Genomic DNA, 22,958 nt, shown 5'->3' on the forward strand with positions numbered 1-22,958 from the left:
CACGCTTGCTATTTTTTAATATAAAAATTATATATACTCATTTTAAAAGGTTGAGATATAAAAATATACAAAATAGTGGCTTTAACCTTTCCTCTTCAAGCGGAGGCACAAATGTCAACCTCATGAAAGGTCACAATTTGTGACCCAGCCCATGGTCATGGAGTTGGGTTCTTAGGACACTTTCGGAATTTGCTCTGAAGGAAAACCCTTGGCACACACAGGCCTTCTTTTTTGTTCACCGTCTCACGAAACACATACTCATTCACCACTTCTTCGTAACCTGTGTCCGTAAAGAGCCGAGCCAGGAATTCTGTAAGGCAAGCAGATCAACAATGCTCAAGGCCTCGATACTACTACATTTGCTCTGCAGTGGTAAAGAGGGGGTGCTCACTGGGATATTTCATGCTATAATTTCTAGATGGTTTTGTTTTGGAAAGTGACATTCCTACTTGTCATCTTACACTCAGATAGAAAACCTTAACTAAATAACTGGTCCAGAAAAGTTGAAGGAAAACCTGGAGTCCACCTTGCCCTATTATTGTGAGTCCTCAAATACAAAAGTCCAAGTGAAAAGAAACAAAATTCCAAACTGGCTAGATTTATACCAAGTTTTCACGTGTCAGTATATTTGTATCAAGTACTTCATCTAGCCTAACATGATGGAGGAAAATCTGTGACCAGACTGGGGAAAACCGTCACTTTTTGGTGATACACCCTCAGGAAAATTGAACCCAAGTAATACATCACTATTGTCTAAAATCAAATAGAATGGCTACATAGTAAAAATAAGACTCTTAGAGCATTACTCTGAAGAATGTGTTCTGAAGCACTCTGTAGACCTCAATGTGTCTTCTCAGTTATTTACAATTGGTTTACTCAGATTTCATGAAATCAGAAACATTAAAACAAATTTTTAATTTTCACCTGACATTTTTAACTTCGCAGTCATAAAGGTAATCACTCATTTTTAAAAAATTTTAAGGCCACTCATTTTTTATTTCATTTTAAACACAAAAGAATATTTCATTGCAAGATGTACAAATGTTTAAGACCCCTTTATAGCAAACTTGTTTACTTAAAACCTTTATAGAGAAAAATGTCTTGCCTTTGTGACCTGGGAAGGTAACCTCCAGGCATTATACAGTCCTACTTGTACACATGTTATTTTTTTAAGTTTATTTACCTTTTTCTTTTCAAAAAAGTAATCTCTACACCCAACGTGGGGCTCAAACTCACAACCTTGAGATCAAGAGCTGCATGCTCCTCCGACTGAGCCAGCCTTGTTTTATTCATGCCTGAACAAAGTGAAGATCCTGATTTGCCCTCCCCCTTTTCCAGCACAGTTCCTGGTAGGTTATACATGTGGCATGTCAGAGGCTGTCCATTAACCCAGGTTCATTAACTAGATACTGTGACCAGAGGAGGCTTGAGAGCTCACCACGGTCATAGCTATGTCCCTATCATCCCTGGTGCTGGCTAAGTGGTGTGTACTGGAGACTGTTCCAGCCAGGACCTTGTGCATGTGCTACGTGTTGTTGCTCCCATTCCCACCCAGAACCACAATGATAATGCAAACAAGTAAACAGAAATAAAAGCAAATTCTATTGACCTTACCATCAGTAAAAAAATATGATCTTGTTCCATCTTGTCTAGCATAAAAGTTTTCCCCAAGTTTGCTGCCAGCTTTAAACCTGAGCATGGCATGATCATACAGCCCATAGTCACGAAACAAGACACTTTTGCCTGGTTTCAATACCTATGAAACAAAAGCAGGTAGCACTTAACACGTTGACGGCTCAAATAAAACTACTCAAAACAAAACCTGATTGATTCAGGTATTAAAATAACTTACATCTGTGATAATTATGAAAGAAACCAGACTGAACCACCCAAAGCATGAAGGAAAAAGATCCTCCTTAATCAAAGGTATAGCAACACCTGCATGGCCCCACATATTCAAGGGTTACCTCCTGAGCCCTTACAAGGTCCAGGGTCATACAATTAAATGTTAATGATATTAAAAGAAATAGTGTTGGCTCCTTTAAAGCATGTTCTCCCAACATTTTTAGCCATCTCCTAGTATAGGATCCTGGATTAAATTGTCCCTTTAAAAAAATGTTATTTTTATCTTCTTAATGATTCTGGCTGGCTTCATTCTGAGTGTCAACATGGGGTTCACTGTGCTACAACTATGCATACCTTACCCACCATACTAATGATAGCTAATAGCACTCTGTAGTTTCTCAGATAGGAGGGAGGAAGGATGGAGTGATTGCCTCATGTGAGATGAGGAAATTGACATCAGGTAAAAATAAGTGTGATTTCTCCACAATTCACACATCAGCTAGTATGTGTGGGAGTCAAGACTCACATTTGGATCAAAGGCAGCATATTATAGAATCAGAGACATCTGTTAGCCCTGGACCTGGATGAGGTGTTATTCCAATTCCATTCACACTACTAACAAGACAGAGAGGGGAGGGGGTAACAGTATTCTTCCCATGTGCTGCATTTTTTGATAGGAGATCCTCAGACCAGTGCAGTAGTGTAGGGACGGGGATCAGTGACAGGCCCAGCTAGGAAGCCCTCACTTAAAGCCTTTCAGAGATGTGTCACAGAATGGGTGTCTCAAAAACTGGGAGGTGGATCAGCAGGGTGTGGGTATAATTGCCTCTATCTTGCAAAGCAAATAGCATATGCTTTTCAGAATGAATAGAAAGTGGTACGTACTGACATTTGCTTTTTATTTTATTTTTTTTTTAAAGATTTTATTTATTTATTCATAGAGACAGAGAGAGAGAGAGAGAGAGAGAGAGAGAGGCAGAGACACAGGCAGAGGGAGAAGCAGGCTCCATGCAGAGAGCCCGACGTGGGACTCGATCCAGGATCTCCAGGATCACGCCCTGGGCTGCAGGCGGCGCTAAACGCTGAGCCACCGGGGCTGCCCGACATTTGCTTTTTATATGAGATTCTTTCAAACCGCATTAACACTACCAAATATGAGTGGACTTTAAAGGGGGGCACTAATTTTATTAAATCTTATTCTGATTCATCACATCAGTAAGATGATTTTTAAGACACGACATAACTATTATAATAGGTTTCTGACGCAGTTTGACCTACTTTCTCTTCTGAAGAGAGTATGAAAGATTGTCCCTAATACTTCCAAGTGTGCTGCAGATTTCCTCATTTAGTAAATTCTTTTTTTTTTTTCATTTAGTAAATTCTTATCAACATGAGCATGCATTTTAAACTTGTCTGTAAAGAGCCTCTTGGATATATACACCTACCTTAGCTTAGTCTGAAATGCTAAGTTTTAAAAAAATGTGAATGATTGCAAGGGAAATTCTGAAAAAATTAGTTTATATAAAAAAAGACTTATTCTTAATCTAGAAGGAAGGAAGGGCTACTTGGGACTGTGGAAAGAAACACTCAGGAATTTGGAAATCTTGATTCATATCCCAGTTCTTCCATAACTAGTTGAATGACCTTGAGCAAATTACATCCCTGTGTCTTCTTGTCCATAAAATAGTAAGTCTGATACTAATGCCTTCTTTGATCTTGATACTGTACTCTCACCATCATGTTCTTTCATTCTCTAACTCTGAGAAGTAGGGTAGGTAAGGCTCGGAGTAGAGGTGACTTGCCTGAGGTTTCCAGGCAAGCTGTTGGCATTGGAATACAAATACCCAGTCCTCTGATGACAAGTTTTGTCTATTTTTACTTCATCATTCTATTCCAAAAATGAGGGAATTCAACTTTAAGGCTGTCTTTCATTTTACACTTAGGTAGTTTAAATCCTATAGTAATTACATCTACCTTACAACAGCTTATTACTGTGGTTGTTTGTGCAAAGCCTCAGAGCTGCCCAAAGGGTGTCTTACTATTATCAGAGGCTGAGAGATAGCTAGCTACTCCTCTGGTAATTTCCTGATGAAGCACGTGATTTGAAATTAATGAGCCAGTCACTATGTGACTATGTATGATGGCAGAGAGATGCAATCCACTAAAAACTCATTCCGGATCAGCATAAAAAAGATTTCTATTAGGGGGTAAAAATAGAAAGCATTGCTGAAATGGAATTAATTACTAAAGAAAGGTTATAATGGGGGCCAAGTGTGGACTGAGACAGCTCAACCCCAAAAAATATACATAGCATTTTATTATTAAAATGTAGATAGTATATTCTACTTTTCCATTTAAATCAAGAATAGGCATATCCTCCATCAATACTGAGCTTTGTCAGACTTCTTAATTTTGTTAATCTAACAGTGTCTCATTGGGGTTTTATTTTACATTTTCTGGGTTACTGAGGTTATCTTTTCATATGTGTGTTCTCTTCAATAAAACAACTATTCATGTTTGCCATTCTTCTGTTAATTTGCTTATCTTTCTTAGATGGGAATTCCTCACATATTCTGGATACTAATCTTTCGTCGTATAAACTTTAAATTACTTTCTCCAAGTTGTTTTTAAAATTCCTTTGTATTATATGGTCTTGAAGACAGCAGCTCCTACTCTTATGATCATCTTTATGCTTAGAATGCTTTGGGTCTTGAGAAACTTTTCCCCAGTCAGAGGTTACAAAGATTTTTTTCTTTTATTTTCTTCTGAAAGACTTAAATTTGTCTTTTCCATTTAAGTCTTGATCCGAGAACGATTTTTATATAGGATGTGAGGACAATTTCGCTTTCTCCTGCAAAGACACCCAGTGGTCCCAGCAGTACTCACTCAACAATCCTTTTCCCAGTGATCTTCATCATCACCTCCATCATACAGCAAATTTCTATTTATGCATAGGTTTAGTTTTTAAGCTATCACATTCGTTATTTCTGTCCCTCTGTCAATACCATTCTGTCTTAATTACTGCAGCAGTAGTAAGTCCTTATATCTGGTAGAGTATAAATTTTTCCCATCTCATTCTTCTTCAGGAGTGTTTTGACCCTTTTTTCTTTCATGTAAACTTAGAACCAGCTTGTTAAACTGCTCAGGAAAAAAAAAAACCCTACCAAAAAACTCCACATCAAACAAAAAAACAAATAAAATGTGTAATATTAAATGGAAAAGTAAAATTGTACAATGCATGTTACTCTTTTATAGGTGTATAGCTAAGTGACATTTTAAGTACATTACATTCATCTTATACTTTTGTCATCTTTTAATATTTTCTAATTAGACAATGGTCTGCAAATAGTTTTCTCTTATCTTTTTCCCTTCTTTTTGAGCTGATTAGGACCTCCAGAGTAATTCTGAAAAGAAGTACTGATAGTAGGCACTCTCATCCCCATAAAGTTCTAGATACTTCTTGTTCTGTCCCTGTCTCCTACTTCTCCCCCATTCCTGAAACCCCTCATCAGTACAATCACTAGTATCCATCTCTTCTGAATGTTCCTTTCAGATTCCTGTGCTAACAAACTGTCCCCTGAGGACTCTGTTTTCCCTGCAACCTCTCAAGTTAGGGCTGTGTTCTCTTTACTGACCCTTGTACCATTGGGCTTGGAGATGAGGTTAGTGTCCTCTATGCTTCTCATGCTACTTTCTCCTGTATTCTCTTTCCTCCCTAAAACCCCTGGCATCCGATGATGTGTCATCACATCATTTCATCTTATCCCTTAATGTTATTGTCATCTATTAGTTCCAGGGTCATTTCCCTGTCTCATGAGTGAATATAACTTCTGGTTTTTAATCCTATCCTCAATACTACTCATTAGTTTTGAGCAATTTCAATATATGCAGATTATCCTTCCAAATATGCTGGCTTCTTAATGACTTGAGCTTCTCTCTTCCAAGACCCTGTCCTCCACCCTCTAAACCACTTACTCCCATAGTAATATCCTCAAGTCTTGTCAACACCAAAAAGTGTAATACCTCTGGTCTCTCATTTTATACTAGTCACCCTGGTCATCCCCCTCAACCATCTTTCCAGCTTCTTCTGTAGTTCTCCATCTTTATTCATCCTTTGCCCTCACCTGGATTTTCAAATCAGGTGATCCTACCATCTCTTCCCTGATGCCCTCTCTTCCCTCTTCACCCAGCTTCAGGTCCATGCCCATTTGTGGGTACATGCTACCTTCTCATCTGCTTAGATACCATGGGCAGGGAATGGGGAAGGAAGGAGGAAAAAACCTTACAAAACCTCATAAGCAGAGAGCTGAAACCAAGATGGCAATATCTGAATTCCTTAAGATACTAAGTGAGAATAATTACTAACAGGTTTCTAGGTCTTGAAATTTCCACCTTACTACTTAAAAAACATTTAAAACATCTATTTTTTCAACTTGCTCAATGTTCTTCTCTCCCTTCATAAAGCAGACTGACTGAAGCCCCTGACTCACTGAACAGGTGAGACTTACAGGCTGTTTAGATTGTATGCCCTCGCATTTTAATGGCTCCCGGGTGAGCTGCTGTGTTGGTTCCCAAACTTACTTATGCCAGCTGTACTTAGATTTAAAATTATATAGGAATACATAAACAATATGCAATATGCAATATGCAAATAATGAGCATTCTTATTTTCTATGAAAAGTACATTCAATACTTTTGGAAAGACTGATTTAAAAAAAGCACTAAACAAACCGCTATTTAATTAGCTGTGGGAGAATCAAGGCTAAATATGAGTAAAAATATAAAAACTCTGCCCTTAGACAGCCCAGGTGGCTCAGCGGTTTAGCGCCTGCCTTCAGTCCAGGGCGTGATCCTGGAGACCTGGGATTGGGTCCCACATCGGGCTCCCTGCATGGAGCCTGCTTCTACCTCTGCCTGTGTCTCTGCCTCTCTCTGTCTCTCATGAATAAATAAAATCTTAAAACAAAAAAACAACTCTGCCCTCACGTTACTTTCCACTTGTTTTTAAGTCTTCGATCCACTACAAAATTGTTTATTTATTTGAGAGAGAGCACATGAACACGAGTAGGGGGAGGGGGCAGAGGGAGAAACAGACTCCCCACTGAGCGGAGAGCTTGATGCAGGGCTAGATGCCAGGATCATGACCTGACCTGAAGGCAGATACTGAACTGAATGAGCCACCCAGGCACCCTTTGCTCTAATTTTATTTTATTATTATTATTTTTTAAAAGATTTTATTTATTTATTCATAGAGACAGAGAGAGAGGCAGAGACACAGGCAGAGGGAGAAGCAGGCATCATACAGAGAGCCTGATGTGGGACTCGATCCGGGGTCTCCAGGATCACGCCCCGGGCTGCAGGCAGCGCCAAACCGCTGCGCCACCAGGGCTGCCCTGATCTAATTTTAAAGAAACCAAATGCTGTGCTCGCTTTGGCAGCACATATACTAAAATTGGAATGATACAGAGAAGATTAGCATGGCCCCTGCGCATGGATGACATGCAAATTCGTGAAGTGCTCCATATTTTTTGAGGACAATCATCATATGGTTTCACTCATACGAGAAATATAAGAAATAGTGAAAGGGATTATAAGGGAAAGGAGGGAAAATGAGTGAGAAAAATTAGAGAGGGCGACAAAACATGAGAGACTCCTAACTCTGAGAAACGAACAAAGGGTAGTGACGGGGAGGTGGGTGGGAGAGATGGGGTAACTGGGTGATAGGCACTGAGGAAGGCACTTGATGGGATGAGCATTGGGTGTTCATTAAACAAAATGTTTAAGGTGAATGTACCTTTTTTGATTTCTTGATTAGTTGATTTTTAAATGAATAACACTGTTGCCGTAGATATAAGAGAAATTCCACTATAGTTTACAAAATAGCCTCATTCGTGATCTCATCTATATCTCTCAGTAACTGAGAGACATCCCCATTTTACAGCCAAGGAAACTGATGCCCAAGGAAGGTGAGGTGATTTGTCTTTCTTGAATCACACGACTTAAGAGTGTCCCTTTACTTCCCCAATGCTACAGTAGCCTCGTAATGGCCAGAGCTGTTTGGGTTCTCCTCAGTCTAGTAACCATGATGATAGTAAAAATGGCTGACTTTTAAAGAACACTTACCATGTTCTAGGCAATGTGCTCAACACTTTATACATATCTCATCTATTTCGTACAATCTAGTAGCTCAGTATTCTTTAAGTAATGAAACTGAGGCTCAGGGAGGTAAAGGAATTATTTAAACAGGGAAGCCAGGTTTTGTCTCTAGGCACTCTGGCGCTGGATGGTTCTTGACCACTGAACCATATCCTCCCTTCACTTTAGAGCAGGGCATATCTGCATGTTATTACACACAGAGAGCCGAAATAATTGCAAAATCATCCTTGTTCCAAGGATGGCCAAGATCTGAAGAGCAGTGATGGCTACCAGACAAATCAGAATTTAGGGTCAATGTTTGATGTAGAAGAATATCTTTCCATACCCAACTACATGTTCTATACTTAGTGAGAATGAGGAGACTCTGACTCCAGACATGAGCCTCAGAAGGGAGGTAAGCAAAAAGATCAGGATGTCCAACCTCTAGGCTCCAAATCACTAACCTGGTAAATATTTTGTAAGACAAGGTGCATCTTATCAGGGTGAACAGCAGAGAGTACAAATATCAACATGACAACATCCACAGATTCTGGGGGCACATGTTCCAGAAGGTCATCTTTGGTTAGATCACACTGGAACACCTTGCATCTTTCTGAGTCATATAAAGGATTTTGCTAGAAGAGAAAAAAAAGTTTTAATGCAACATCCATGTTGACACACATAGAAAAATAAAGCATCAAAAGGAGACCCAAAGGAAGAAAAATAAAAGATCCTATTTCCACTTGTGCACTGCTGCACAAAAATTAAAATCACTTTGATACTGGGTAAAACTGAGTGATACACCATTTGCACACTAAAGCATGTAATATTCAATATTGCTATGAGGATCAAGATTTCGTTTTAACAAATTATCTTTAACTGAGGAGAGACACAAGCTGTCACATTCAAAACTTAGCATTCTAGAAGCATGTATCTCTAAAGGGACGAAAAGTCAAAACTGACCTGTGCTTCCTTAATCCTTTGATTCACCCACTATATGCCTAAATCCTCTGAGAAGTCCTTCCAAATCCACTCATGGAGATGTTCCCACAGTTCTTCAGGGCATAGTTTCCCTTGAGGCAGCCTGACTTTTCTTTTTCTTTCTTTCTTTTTTTTTACCACAACTTTGTGGATGGTGGTTTAAAAGCATTACAAGAAAAGATAATATATAAAAGTATCATAAAAAAAGAGTAAGTATAAGGTGTTACAAGAGCATAATAAAAACCCATTAAATGGGCAGCCCCTGTGGCGCAGCGGTTTAGCGCCGCCTGCAGCCTGGGGTGTGATCCTGGAGGCCCGGGATCGGAGGCTCCCTGCATGGAGCCTGCTTCTCCCTCTGCCTGTGTCTCTGCCTCTCTCTCTCTGTGTGTCTCTATGAATAAATAAAAATCTTAAAAAAAAAAAACACATTAAATTTTTCTCTTTAGTGTGAATGACGACTTGAATAAACAGATACGAAGGTACTGGATGGGAAGATTCGATATTGAAAAGATACCAATTTGTATCTATAATTCCACTTTTTTTTTTTTTTACAGATTTCATTTATTCATTCATTCATTCGCGACACAGAGATAGAGAGAGGCAGAGACATAGGCAGAGGGAGAAGAAGGCTCCATGCAGGGAGCCCGATGTGGAACTCAATCCTAGGACTCCAGGATCATGCCATGGGCTGAAGGCAGACGCTTAACTGCTGAGCCACCCAGACTTCCCTATAATTCCACTTCTAAATCCAATGCACTCTCAACAGAATCCTAATGGATTTCTAGAAACTTGACAAGGCAAATTTAATTCATCTGGAAGCAAATCTTTAGGAATAGCCAATTTTTAAATTGAAGAACAATGAAGGGGGATTTACATGACTGACATCAAAACATTTTACAAAATGTAATACTAAAGCAATGAGGTCTGAAGGGGGACAAATAAATGACTGAGGCAGAACAGACAGACCCACGTATACAGAGGAATTTAGTACTGCGTATGACAAAAAAACAGGTAACAAAGATGACAAGTATATATAAAAAGTAGATAATAAAAGTAACAATTATCAGGGGAAAAAAAAGGAATTTCTTATTCAATTTACTGTGTTTGAACAACTAGTTCTACACCGTTAGAGACTGGTTACCCAGATGAATTAAAGGTCTTCCGGTTTCAGTTCAAAGATGTATAGAGGTATAAAAAGGTAGCTCCCATCCTATAGTAAGAAAAAAGATGGATAGATAGCAAAGTAATGACGTTTTTGTGAGTCCATCACAGAACAGAGCCCAAAGAACCACCAGTCATCCTGAAATATGGAGACAGACAATGGCCTTCTGGGAGAGACAGGACCTAAGCATTTGCTTACTGAGGCAGAAGCCTCCAGACTAGTAAAACTAGAAATTTGATAAAACTGCTGGAGACTGAGTGTGGACATTACAGGGTGAAGCCCCTGGGGGCTAAAGTAACAGGGGCATTCCCACCCATTTGTAGGGGTCTCCTCCAGGAGCACCAGGGGGTTCTCACACAGAGGATGGTGCTCCATCTGATGCAACGTGATACTACTATTAAAAAAACTTCCAGGGATGCCTGGGTGGCTCAGTTAGTAGAGAGTCTGACTCTTGATTTCGGCTCAGGTCATGATCTTCAGGGATTGTGGGATCAGTCCTACAACTGGCTCTGTGCTAAGCACAGAGTCTGCTTGTCCCTCTCCTTCCCCATCTGCCTCTGCCCACACCATCCCCTCAACACTTTCTCTCTAAAATAAATAAAATCAAAAAAATAAAAAAATAATAAAATAAAATAAAATAAATAAAATCTTTAAAAACAACAAAGAACTTCTAATGGATGCTAAAACTGTGGAAGGCTGATGGAAAATTAGGTTTTTGGCAAAGTATCTCCCACATATTTGTTAATGGCAAAAGGTAAATATTGGTACCCCTTAGGAAGTATCTTTTAGGTAGGAATTAGGAAGTTACTACCTTAACCCAGTGACCAAATCTAAAGCTAGCATGATGTATATACTGAGGTTACCAGACGTTAATGCCTCCTGACAGGATATAATAACAAAGATACACCATCACCTATTATAGTATTTTTTGCCAAAAATATATTTTACGTGATAGGAATCTAACTTCTACTTTACAGGAAAAACAGGAGATTAAGAAACAAGTTAACAATGATATAAAGAAACAGACCAATTCGGAACGTGGGACTGTATTACAGAAAATGGCTTGCCCTTCAAAAACTCAATGCCAATGGGGAAAAGGTCAAGGGAAAGGGCAGGAATGTTTTAGGTTAAGGAGATTTAAGGTACATTAAGAAGTTCAAGATGTAGTCCTTGACTAAATACAGGTATAAAAGATACCTGGGACTACTTGGGTAAATCTGAATCTGTACCTTAGTGGATTATAGTTATTTGGTTAGATATAATTAAGTGCATTGCAGTCATACAAAGAAGCGCCTTATTTTTTGGAATATGTACGCAGACATATTTAGGAGGGAAGTGTATTGACATCTATAATTTAAAATAGTTCAGCAGAGGCACCCGAGTGGCTCAGTCAGGCATCCAACTCTTGATTTCAGCTCAGGTCATGATCTCAGGGCTGTGAGATGGAGCCCCTCATAGTGTGCTGCACTCAGCATAGAGTTTGCTTGAGATGCTCTCTCCCCCTTTCCCTCTGCCTTTCCCCCTTCTTGCATGCACCTGTGCTTTGCTCTATCTGCCCATAAATAAGTAAAATCTTAAAATAGTTCAGCAAAAAAATGTCTATAAAGCAAATGTGGCAAAATGCTGCCAATCATTAAATCTGGGTTTAAGTATATGAGTGTCATTTTGGTAATTCCTTCTACTTTTCTGAGTAAAGCTATGTTTTCTGTATGTACTATATATGCATTAAATAGGAAAAACACATCCATAGTGATCACGGCTGGTTAGCTTCAATGAGAGGACTGGAATTAGGCAAATGAGTAGAGAAGGGAGGTCAGAGAAATCTAAGAAAAAGAGCAACACAACAGAATATATGGATGGAGCACCAACCTTGACATATTCAACTGCTCTTGGAGAAAAATCACAGGCATAAGCAAAGATATTCTGATCTTCCAAAAGTGGGAATAAACAGTTCCCAACACCGCAGCCAGCTTCAAGTATAGTCAATTTTTGATCTTCAAACTAAGGAAACAGAACCCAAAGTCATAGCATGCTACATCTGCATCACAGAGAAAGCAAACTACAAGAATACATCTCAGGACAGGAGAAACAAGGTCTCTGACCCAGGGAACCGACAATAAACCCATGAATTGATAACTTAAAGCTAATACTCATATCTCATTTGTCATCCAACAGGGGCAGTTTGGTATGGTGTCAACGGCTAACAGAACAGGCTCTGGGACTAAACTGCTTGCACTCAAATCTGGATTCCTCCCCTCACTCGTGTTCTATTGCCAGACCACTTACACAGCTGTGCGCTTCACTTTTACCGGACAAGTGGGGATAATCAGGATGCCTACCTCAACAGTGTTATGATAAGGCTTAGGACACAAGGGGCCATGGTAAAGTGTTCATCATCCTTATGAATCTGAATCTCACTGAAGTCATCCAGTATGAAATTAATATTTACGACTTTCAGACGAAGAAATAGAAAATAGGGATGTCTGGGTGGCTCAGTGGTTGAGCATCTGCCTTCAGCTCAGGGTGTGATCCTGGAGTCCTGGGATTGAGTCCTGCATCGGGCTCCTTGCATGGAACTTGCTTCTCCTCCCTCTGCCTCTCTCTGTATTTACATGAGTAAATAAATAAAATCTTAAAAAAAAAAAAAAAAGAAAGAAAGAAAAATCGAAAATGGCTCCTAAAGCTCTCTTTCCTACAGATTATATAACCCAGGAAATGCTAAACTGTGTTTGAGACCAAACAGTGTGTTTCCAGGGAACAAAGCATTTTGACAGGCTTCATAAATTCTCTACCCCACTGGAATGCAAGAAACACTCCTCTTCACATTTTAAATGAAAAACAACTCAAATAAGGTGCAATATTAGTTTACCTCTCTACAGGATCTGAGATCCTCAAACTCTCGGGTGGTCCAGTGTCTATCTTTGAAGAAGTTAGTACTATTTCTTTTGTAAAAAAGGTCCCAGTTCTTCTGAGCCTCTTTTTCCAGTTTCTGCTGCTTAAAATCGGACACCAAAGCTTGATCTCTTTTCAATTTCTCCTCTTCTTCAGAGCTGAGAATCCTTGCCTGCAGCCCTTTTCTTTGCAAAGAAGCCATCTCCTCAACTGACAGGCATTACTGTTAACAGTGCTGAGGACTCTCCATCCCTGAGGAACCCGAGGACTCCAAGCTGATATTGCAGACATACAGAGGCAGGGTTTTTTCGGATGCAGTTTCTCAAGATTGGATTAATCCTGATTGGATTTCTCAGGCAGCACTGAGCCCTTGTGCAGGAGAAAGGAGATTCCGTTAGTGGCTTTAGAACAGTTTTTAAGACGCTGGGTTGGTGGTTCTAGAACATTTCTGTCACCAAACAGTTCAGACGCTGACTCGACACAACCTGGCCCACTACACAAGAGGTCGGTCACAAAGACCAAGACGCAGTCCCTACCTTCAGACAGACGGCCAGGACTCTCACGCACCGAACCACAAGTCAACTATTATAAACCGCTTTGCTTTTTAAAAAAGGACAGGCCCAAGGACTGACTGAGGAACCTTAGGGAGAAGACGCTCATCGGTTTTCGGTGCCCGCGACGAGGGGCGACTTAAAACAACCATGAGAGCTTCCCGAGGTGGCGACAGGCGGTCAAGTGGGGTCACCGTCGCCCAAGGATCGGAGACTCGCTTTGGGGGAGGGGGGAAATTTGGAGCCAAGCCCGGCGGCCTGAGTCTCTGATCGCACTCCCAAGAAGCTGTCTCACGAACCAGTGGGGGCGTCGCTTTCCAGGGGCTGGGGCTCCGGCTCCTCCATTAACGCGTGAGGGAGAAGAGGCCAATGACGCGCGGGGCCGGAGCCGTCGGGCGGAGGGCGCTCGGGAGAAACCAGGCCGCCGCGGCCGCCAGGGCCTGCGGAGAGCCGGCCACGCTGGCTACCGGGCCCGTGTTCACCTAGTTCGCCGCGCTCTCGGGCTCACCGTCGTCGGTTCTTACATTCGCCTGATCGGGGAGGGCCGGACGCCCTCGGCCCTCAGCCCGGCTGGGGGAGCCGCCACGCGGGGACAAACCCGCCTCAGGCACCTCACCCGGCGGAACCCTCAGCCATGGCGCCGCCCCCGCCACTTCCGCCTCGGACGCAGAGGTCCCGCCCCGCCGCCGGAAGTCGCGCGGCCCTGCTTCCGCGCAGGCCTCCCCCGCCCGGCCCGCCCCGCCGCCGAGGAGAGGACCTGCTTCCGGCCCCGGGTGGGCGCCGGCTGGGCTCGCCGCGCGCCGCGGAGCGCGGCCCAGGGAGCGTCGGTCCCCCGGACGCTGGCGCCGGAAGCTCGGGCCGCGGCTGCGCGGGGAGAGCGCCGGTGCGGGCGCGGGGCTCGGCGAGGGCCATGAACGGGACCGCGAACCCGCTGCTGGACCGCGAGGAGCACTGCCTGCGGCTCGGGGAGAGCTTCGAGAAGCGGCCGCGGGCCTCTTTCCACACCATTCGCTGTAAGCCGGCGCTCCCCTGCGTCCCTTTCGGCCGCTGCCCCGCCTTTGCCAGCCCGACCCCTCCCTCGGCCCCCGGCCCCCGGCCCCCGAAGCCCTGGAAGCCCTGGAAGCCCCTGCCCACGTCAGCTCCCTTCTCTTCCCCTCGATCCTCCGGGACCTCAGTCCCCCCGCCCCCACCCCTCCTTTTTCCCAGCTCGCTTCCAAACCAAACCCTCCGTCACCCCCAACTATATTCTTGTGCCTTGTGATCCCAGATACTTCTTCCGAAGGTGGTCGGCCCCCTTGCTTTTTCGTCCGCCCACTCGGCCCTTCCTTATGCGAAACTGACCCCCCCCCCTCTTTATTACGGAAAGACCGTGACCTCACGTCGGCCTCCAGGTCGCCTGTGGGCCATCCCCCTTTCCCAGGGCCCCGCCAGGGTCCTCCACGGTTAAAGGGCCCTTCCCGTCTGCTCGCGAGCCTCGTCGCCTCCCTCCCCTTCCATCCCCTTCTTCCCTGCCCTCCTCAGCCTTCTTGCCTCGTCCGTCTTTGTTCGGGCCACCCCGAGCCTGCGCTCCATCTCCTGGGCAGCCCGAGAATCCGCGTCCCCCGTGCGCTCCGTCAGCGTCTTCCCCCCTCTAGCTTTGCGTGCCTCGTCGGACCCTGCTGTCTTTTGAGGTCACCCATCCTACCCACACTTAAACCCCGTACCAAGCCCCATGTGGGCGACGAATAAAATTAGCATTGGTGAGCCTGGAGTAAGTTAAAGCTTGGTGAGCTATGTTTGGAAGCCGAGGAGGAGGCCTAAAGACCAGCCAAGTAGTCATTATGCTGGACCTTCCTTTTCTGCGTGATTACAGACTCTGTGGAGGGAGGGCACGTCCACTCCAGGCCCTGCGTGAAGTTTCGGCTGTTAGGAATGGGCTGACTGGAGCATCCCTCTGTGATTCACAAGCTCCTGGTTTCCCGTCTTGGTAGTGCTCGTGCTGGTTAAGACTTGTTTTTGTCGAAGGAGCTAATAAAAGTGACTCAACACATTGGAAGAGGGCGTGTTGGGAGAATGAAGTTCCATCTTTCCGTGGTCACTTGCCTTCCCATTACCGTGTCTCCTGCTGACAGCAGATCGGCTTTCTCAGAGGGTAGATGTGGGTGGGGAATGTGACAGGAGCATCATTTCCTGAGCAGTTTCCTTAGTTGATGGTTTAATAGGGTGAAGGGCAGTGCGGAATTTGAGAGGCTTCACATAAGCACCTGGCCTGCAGCTTGAGACCAGTGTATGTCAAAATGGAGAAAAATGACTATTCATGTTGTACTTTGGCAGCAGTTGAGAGATGTGGGCAGGATTAACCTTTGGAGGTGCAGTTCAGCCATCTGCTCTGTACTTTTACAAGAGTGTTTTTATTTTTGTTAAAGCTATAGAAGTTGAGTGTGGCAAATTCTGATTTTGAGTTTCTTTGCAAAATGAAATCAGTTTATGTGGTACTGTGGCCTTCCATGTTTCATACTGGGCTTAACAATCAGAGAATCTTTCAAAAATGCTGTGTTTGCTTTTGATCCTGTACGCAACAACCCTAATAAAACACCTTATGGATAATGGGGCGTTAATTTTCATCTGTCACTTGGGAGAAGGGAGTATCTTTGCTTAATAAAATGGTATATGAATTCTAGCTTTTTTTCTTCAAAATGATCCAGTGGGGATGGGAAGAAAATATGTGGGAGGTATAGATGAAACAAAATTGTACCTAAATTGGTAATTATTGAAGCTGGGTGACAGGACACCGAGGCTCATATTGTACTATTCTTTGCTTTTGTATATGTGGAATTTTCCACAATGAAATAGGTTTTTTTTTTAATTCTAAATTTGTATTTTGCATTTATCTGGAGTGACAAAAAAAATTAATGTTTAAATAAGAATGCCCAGGAGGCTTAGTATAAGTAACTTGGTGGATAAATGCTCTTTTGCTTTTCCCTTTAGATGACTTTAAGCCAGCATCTATAGATACTTCATGCGAAGGAGAGCTTCAGGTTGGCAAAGGAGATGAAGTCACAATTACACTGCCACATATCCCTGTAAGTTTATGCACTGTGGAATCACAGTGAATCCTCATATTCTTTTATTGCGATTTGAATTTCCTACTATTTACAAACTTCTAGATTTCTAAAGTTCCAACATAAGGAAAAAAGGAATTTTGGGGGTGGGGTAGGGTGGAATTCATGCTTCCCAAGTGCTTGAGTAAAAATGATTCTTTGCCATTTTCCCCAATCTCCCTTTTCCCCCCATTTGCTACAAAGTAGACCAGGTTCCTATCTGGATACATAGCCCCTCTTTTAGATTGGCATAGCTTTTTTTTCCCCCCCTCTGAAGAGAAAAGCCCTAGATGCCATGTTGGTTTATAGCAACAACAGTTTAGGAGTGTGGCACAGGCAAGCCAGGAGTTAAGGCAGGCAGGAGCAGGATTGATAATTTTTCATATATCTGGCAAAAGGCAAAGTGCAGGCTGAAAGTTTTAAGCAAGAACCAGAAAATCAGAGCATTCAGCTAATGTAGGGGTGAGGAACTCAGTTAAAAGCTAAATTGAGGGCAGCCGCGGTGGCGCAGCGGTTTAGCGCCGCCTGCAGCCCAGGGCGTGATCCTGGAGACCCTGGATCGAGTCCCATGTCAGGCTCTCTGTATGATGCCTGCTTCTCCCTCTGCCTGTGTCTCTGCCTCTCTCTGTCTCTATGAATAAATAAATAAAATCTTTAAAAAAAAAAAAAAAAAGCTAAATTGAGAACTCTTCTTGCAGAGAGATTTTTTTTTGAAGCTTTGCTCAAGGCAGCACTGGAATCACAAACCCTGAAGTATCAGATACTCTTAATGAACGTGTGTCGTTGCATGTCACAGCATAAGGTCTTGGTAACCAGTGATAGAATGAAAAGGCTCTGGATAAGAAGCTTTGCACTGAGGAACAATTACTTGTCTGCCAGCTCCAACTGCTATTTCATTATTTGTTGCCTTTGGCAGGTTACATCATCTCCCTTCGGATCTTCATTTGCCAAATGGAAAATAAAGGGGTTAGATAAATGGTCTCTAAGGTCCCTTCCAACTCTTAAGTTTTTACCCTATGAATTGGGAGTTAAAGAGCCAAGCAGTTTTTTATTCTATACAAGGGATTAAATCCCATATTTGTCATGTATTATACGTTAAATATTAATCGAGCACCTACTATGTGGTGGTCCATTACTAAGCACTGAGAATACAATCTTAACACAAGTACATTTCTTGGCCCTGGGGAGCTTATAGCCTGGAACTAAAGAAATATAAAAAACCATTTATTTTACCAAATCAGGGAAAGCTTCTCTAAGGAAGTGACCTTTGAGCAGATATGAAGAGTAAGTAACTGAACGAGAAGGGACAGGATATTGTGGGCAGAAGCCTTGTTAAAGGTGTGCAAAAAAGAGCTTGAGGACCTGAGAGGCCAGCCACCTTTTGTTCTGAATTCCACAGAGCCGAGGGCTGAGTGGTCTAGGGTGAGGCAGAAGGGCCAGGTGTGTGGTTTAAAGATTTTATTGTTTGGTCTCAGAGGAACAGGGTAGCAGTTGAAGGGCTTAGGCAGTTGAGTGGCATGATGTACTTACTCTGAGCCAAGCAGAATAACCAGCTGCCCTTGGAGAATGCTGTGTTGGTTACTTGGCCTGAGGGGAAGCACCAGACTCTGAAATTACAAAGAAATACAGAGATAACTTACTAGTTTCACTTCTCATAGTGAAAGTTCTACTCAGTGTAATACCAAGTAGTGTTTAATCTATTTTTATCAGTTCACATCTTGCCATTAATTGTAACACAGCTTGAATCCTTAGAAAAATCTACGGTAATTTTGCAAATTTATATTACCTTTCTTGATTATTGAGAAGCAGTTGCACAGTTACAGATTCTTGCTGTATTACTATTTCCCCGTTCTTTTTGCCTAGGAAGCCAAAGGAATCAGTTTATTCTATTTGGGTAACTCTGATAAAAGATTTTATGAGATAGTCATTTGTAAATTCAGTTTTGATATTCATAACTGATGTGTTTAGTTTGATCATCATCTACTTTCGTGGCATTTAGGGATCCACACCACCAATGACTGTGTTCAAGGGGAACAAACGGCCCTATCAGAAAGACTGTGTGCTTATTATTAATCATGACACTGGTGAATATGTGCTGGAAAAACTCAGTAGCAGCATTCAGGTCAAGAAAACAAGGTATGTAAATAACCAGATACAGATTGATGTGGGTTTTTTATATCTTTGCATTATCTATCCATTTATTTTATAAAGATGTGAGCATCTGGGTGCTCAGTGTCCTATTGATAATCTCAACAGCTCTATGTCTGTCTTCTTGACAAATCAGTAAAGTATCGCTTCCTCAAATGCAATAAAAAGAAATAATGCTTTTAAGACCTGAAACATGTAAACCACTGGGGAAAGGATGTACTTTGCAATTATATCTGTTTTGTTAATCTCATGATTGTTGATATAGTACCACCTAAAGGGATAAGATTTAAACTGATAGACTTTGTAATTATGAAAGAATCATTGAGTAATATATATTCCTTATTAGATTGAAAATAACTAATTTTTCACAAGATGTGTTTGAGCTATTTATACCAAAATAAAGTTTTGCCTATTTTTTTGAATAGTGAGATCTTTTAATATTTAATTCAACAGGCATTACATGTCTAATACAAAGCCAATTCGATTTTAAAGTCAAAATTTATTTCATTAATAGAAGCAACCCAGTGGTTCTCTTTTTCACATTGAGATATAGCAATTACTGTAATACAGTTGTGAAATCTTAAAGTTACAATCTGATTGATGTTTTTCTGTTTATGCTTTCTCAAGCCATTTTTCTTTACTCATTCCACAAAAAATAAAAAGTTACTGTTTATTTATGGGTTATGAGGTGCTGAACACGATCCTAAATGCTTTCATGCATTATCCTACCTAACTTTACTAAGAACTTTTAGAAGGGTGCTATTTTATCCTTTAAGACAAGCACACAGATGCAGAGATTGATTATTAGTGAGCTTGTGACTTATTGGAGTCTGGCACCAGAGCTGAGCCCTGTGCTGGCTTTCAAGCTCCTGCTCCTCTCCCACCTGGGAGGTATTTGTATTAATTACCTCCCTCCCCAAACTAGTGACACTGTTATTCCCCCAACAGCTGATGGTCAAGGGTATATCTCTCACTACTCAGTGTCATCTGTGGATTAGCAGCATTTTATCAGTTGGATGCTTTTTTGAAGTGCAGAATTTCAGGACCTGCTGAGACAGAATCTGCATTTTAAATACATTCCCCAGGTGATTTGTGTGCTCACCAATATTAGAAAGCCCAAAGTTTGCTGGGCTAGTCCATCTACAAAAGAAATTGTTAACGAATAGAATTTTCTCAGTTTGGGGTGGAATGCTTTGCTTGTCTGCCTGTAAGAGCTGGCACGTGACAAGATGAGCAAGCAGTAAATCATGCAAAAATCTGCAAACTAGCCAGTATTTTGAGAGCTGGTTTTACTTAGTAACTCATACACTTGTGAATACAACTTTATATTGTACACAAGTCAAATAAATAATCATATTGTCTACTAGTAAAAATGGGTTTTCATAATCCCATTGTGTCTTCCATACTGATTTTATCTGCTTGCTATAAAATGTGAGCTCCTTGAGGACAGCAAGTGTGTGTGTTTTATTCATCTATCTCTGGTGCAGGATGTGGTACTGGAATGCAATAGGCAGCTGTTGCATGAGTAGCTCCTGTGATAAACTTACAAACATCAATATTTTGAAGTAGTCTGTAAAGAGCACAGGGTTGTGCAGAGACCTGCAGGTACTTGGTCCCCTGAACAGAGTTGAGTACTATTTTTGTCCCTCCAATTTAATGTCCTTATCTCATTTCAGAGCCGAGGGGAGCAGTAAAATCCAAGCCCGAATGGAACAGCAGCCCACTCGTCCCCCACAGCCATCACAGCCACCACCACCTCCACCACCTATGCCATTCAGAGCTCCAACAAAGCCTCCAGTTGGACCCAAAACTTCCCCCTTGAAAGATAACCCCTCACCTGAACCCCAGCTGGATGACATCAAAAGAGGTAGACAGCATTTTCTAGAACTATGATAGCAACTTGGTGTGGGGTGTTGGTGTTTTTGTGGCAATCACAAGGCTGTTCTATTGACATGATGGCACAGGCTTTTTCTGCCAATGAAAAAAATTTCTGCAGAGTTCACCATTCCAGAGGTGATGAGGGTGGGCCAGGGCTGTTGCCACTTACCTCGTTTGACAAGGCTGGGTCTTGGAATAGTAACTGGAGTTGTGGCTATCTTTGCAGCTTTCTACTTAGAGGCCCAGGATATAAACAAGCATGACTGCCATTCAAAGGTCTGTATGACACGCCTTTAAGGCTTTGGGAGAAGAGAATTCCAAGGTGTTGGGGTGAAAACCAGATGTGTCAGTGTTAGTATGGTATCTAGGTCAGAAGAACATCTAAAATACCAGGACCCCAATGCTTTGTACTAACACAAAGTATGTAAACACGAAAGTACTATGGGGACCTTGAAATGAGAACATATGTATTGTATGTTTTTAAGGAATTAACACCTAGAAAGACCTAGAGGTCTGGCCAGGTTCTCTCCAAGGCCAAGAGTTTTCTTCCCATACAGTGAGTGGGTAGTTTTAGTTGTCCAGACTCTTAGGAAGTTATGAGGCTAAGTGTTGTATTTCAGATTTGTAAGGTTTTATGGAACAAAAGTAAATCTCTAACAGTCGTAGACAGGGAAAGATAAAGAGTTGTCCTTAAGTTTGCCTTTTCTACCTTATAGAAGTGCTCTCTTTTAGTAAACAGAATCAGTCTGCCTGGTGCACATTTGTTAAACCTCCTGTTTTTATTTCTTGGTTTTGTTTTCCTCATGGATATTAGAATGCTATTTATTAAAGTTTTCACTTTAGTTGATCAGGAATTGGACTATGAGTGGTGAGTTATTGCCAGTTATGCCTAAAGGAACCATACTTGTTTAAAACCACATTGCATATTCGGACAGGAAAATCTGGCATCTTAATGTATCCTATGATGTGTCCTTAACGTACTCTCAGTGATATTGAAAAGGTAAAACATGTTTTTCCTTCCCTGCTGTACATGTGTAGAAGAGGTAGTACCTGACAGTAGTGTGTCAGTGAGGTATAGAAAGAGGGCAGAGGAGGAATGTCGTTTCCCCATTTTCCTTTAGTTACCATGGTTCCCCTTGCAGTTTTTTTGTGGGATCGGATAGCCAGAGAGGACCTCAGAGGCTGTCTGCTCTGGCTCGCATTTTTTTTAATGTCTTGGAAAATTCATGAACTCCCACTGGGGTCTCCCTGCTGGTGAGAGGTAGAGCCGAAACAAGCATCAAGATCTTCCAGTGCCTAGTCAAATATTTTTCAACCCCTTAGCATAATATTTCTCTTATTTGGTGTTTTAATTTCATAATTCACAATATTTTTTTTTGTTTTAGTAGATTAGGCAAATAGACTTTATCCATTTCTTACACAGAACAGTCTTTATCCCATACTGTTTTCTTTTTGGTTATTTGGGGTGAAGTTAATGTTTCCATTGTCTCTCTGAAGACAGTTTACTTTGTTGGTTTTGGTTTTAGTCATTTTTTTGGTATGTTTTTAAGGAATTAAGGAAGGAGGAGTGTAAGTTACTCTTCCTTGCTATTGGTCCTGCCACTTCACTGTTTATAGAAGGTTCAGCATGCGGCCTTGAGAGGGGTTGCTGCACTAACTCATGCTATGTCATTTTATTCCAGAGCTGAGGGCCGAAGTTGACATTATTGAACAGATGAGCAGCAGCAGTGGGAGCAGTTCCTCAGACTCTGAGAGCTCATCAGGAAGTGATGATGACAGCTCGAGCAGCGGGGGTGAGGACAATGGCCCAGCGTCCCCTCCGCTGCCCGCACACCAGCAGCCCTACAACAGCAGGCCGGCCGTAGCCAACGGAACCAGCCGGCCGCAAGGAAGCAACCAGCTCATGAACACACTCAGTAAGTATCCTCTCCCTTTCTTGGCTCAGAGAGAGGTGGCATGTCCGGCCAAAGATGTGGCTTCTGTTTATCTCACACCAGAACCTATGCACCAAAAGATATTTAAGGCATAAAACATGTTGACAAAGAAAATTTGAGCAGAAAGGAGTAAGTTACCAAAGGGTAATAAAAAGGGGCATACAAAACTAAAAAGTCTGTTCTTTCTTCTTTTTTTTCCACTGTCACAAATGAGGTTTTTTGAATTCTGGAAAATGCTGAAACATGAACAGCCTGGCTCCTTATTTTTGCATTTACCAGGCTTTTAGGGCACTGCCTACCACCATACTGAACGCTGCCTCCAGTTCTTTCTTACAGCCCCAAGAACCCTGTT

At 42.1% G+C, this 22,958-nt stretch overlaps 2 protein-coding genes, 1 long non-coding RNA gene and 1 other non-coding gene across 14 annotated transcripts in view; 3 read left to right on the top strand and 1 right to left on the bottom strand.

Moving 5' to 3' along the window:
* The window catches only part of LOC140614058 (uncharacterized), a 31,431-nt gene extending 18,727 nt beyond the window's left edge, over positions 1 to 12,704 (top strand). Inside the window, exon 3 of the long non-coding RNA XR_012014952.1 lies at positions 12,299 to 12,704. This is a non-coding gene — a long non-coding RNA (uncharacterized lncRNA). The remainder of the gene's footprint in view (positions 1 to 12,298) is intronic.
* On the bottom strand, positions 1 to 14,905 carry METTL6 (methyltransferase 6, tRNA N3-cytidine). 10 transcript variants are annotated; one of them, XM_072792857.1, is made up of 6 exons: positions 14,821 to 14,905; positions 12,993 to 13,384; positions 11,993 to 12,124; positions 8,445 to 8,615; positions 1,615 to 1,756; positions 1 to 310 (listed from the first exon to the last, which is right to left on the bottom strand). In XM_072792857.1, exons 2-6 carry the CDS (start codon positions 13,215 to 13,217, stop codon positions 156 to 158), a joined length of 825 nt encoding a protein of 274 aa, XP_072648958.1. In that variant the 5' UTR covers positions 13,218 to 13,384; positions 14,821 to 14,905; the 3' UTR covers positions 1 to 155. The 10 variants fall into 10 exon arrangements, with proteins under 10 accessions (XP_072648958.1, XP_072648957.1, XP_072648956.1 ...); XM_072792856.1 differs by having other exon boundaries at positions 14,801 to 14,905; XM_072792855.1 differs by lacking the exon at positions 14,821 to 14,905 and adding an exon at positions 14,091 to 14,240.
* On the top strand, positions 7,268 to 7,374 carry LOC140614544 (U6 spliceosomal RNA). The gene has a single exon (XR_012015382.1). It is a non-coding gene; the product is annotated as a U6 spliceosomal RNA (small nuclear RNA).
* Positions 14,356 to 22,958, top strand: part of EAF1 (ELL associated factor 1) — a 14,340-nt gene continuing 5,737 nt past the window's right edge. Inside the window, exons 1-5 of one of the 2 annotated variants that reach the window (XM_072792849.1) lie at positions 14,356 to 14,579; positions 16,534 to 16,628; positions 18,646 to 18,782; positions 20,471 to 20,661; positions 22,355 to 22,588. In XM_072792849.1, coding sequence (XP_072648950.1) covers positions 14,477 to 14,579; positions 16,534 to 16,628; positions 18,646 to 18,782; positions 20,471 to 20,661; positions 22,355 to 22,588 — 760 coding nt within the window. In that variant the 5' untranslated portion in view covers positions 14,356 to 14,476. Of the gene's footprint in view, positions 14,580 to 15,874; positions 15,915 to 16,533; positions 16,629 to 18,645; positions 18,783 to 20,470; positions 20,662 to 22,354; positions 22,589 to 22,958 lie in introns of those variants that run through there. The other variant, XM_072792850.1, reaches the window with a different exon arrangement.

Source organism: Canis lupus, chromosome 22 (assembly GCF_048164855.1).
Source record: "Canis lupus baileyi chromosome 22, mCanLup2.hap1, whole genome shotgun sequence".
Taxonomy (NCBI): domain Eukaryota; kingdom Metazoa; phylum Chordata; class Mammalia; order Carnivora; family Canidae; genus Canis; species Canis lupus.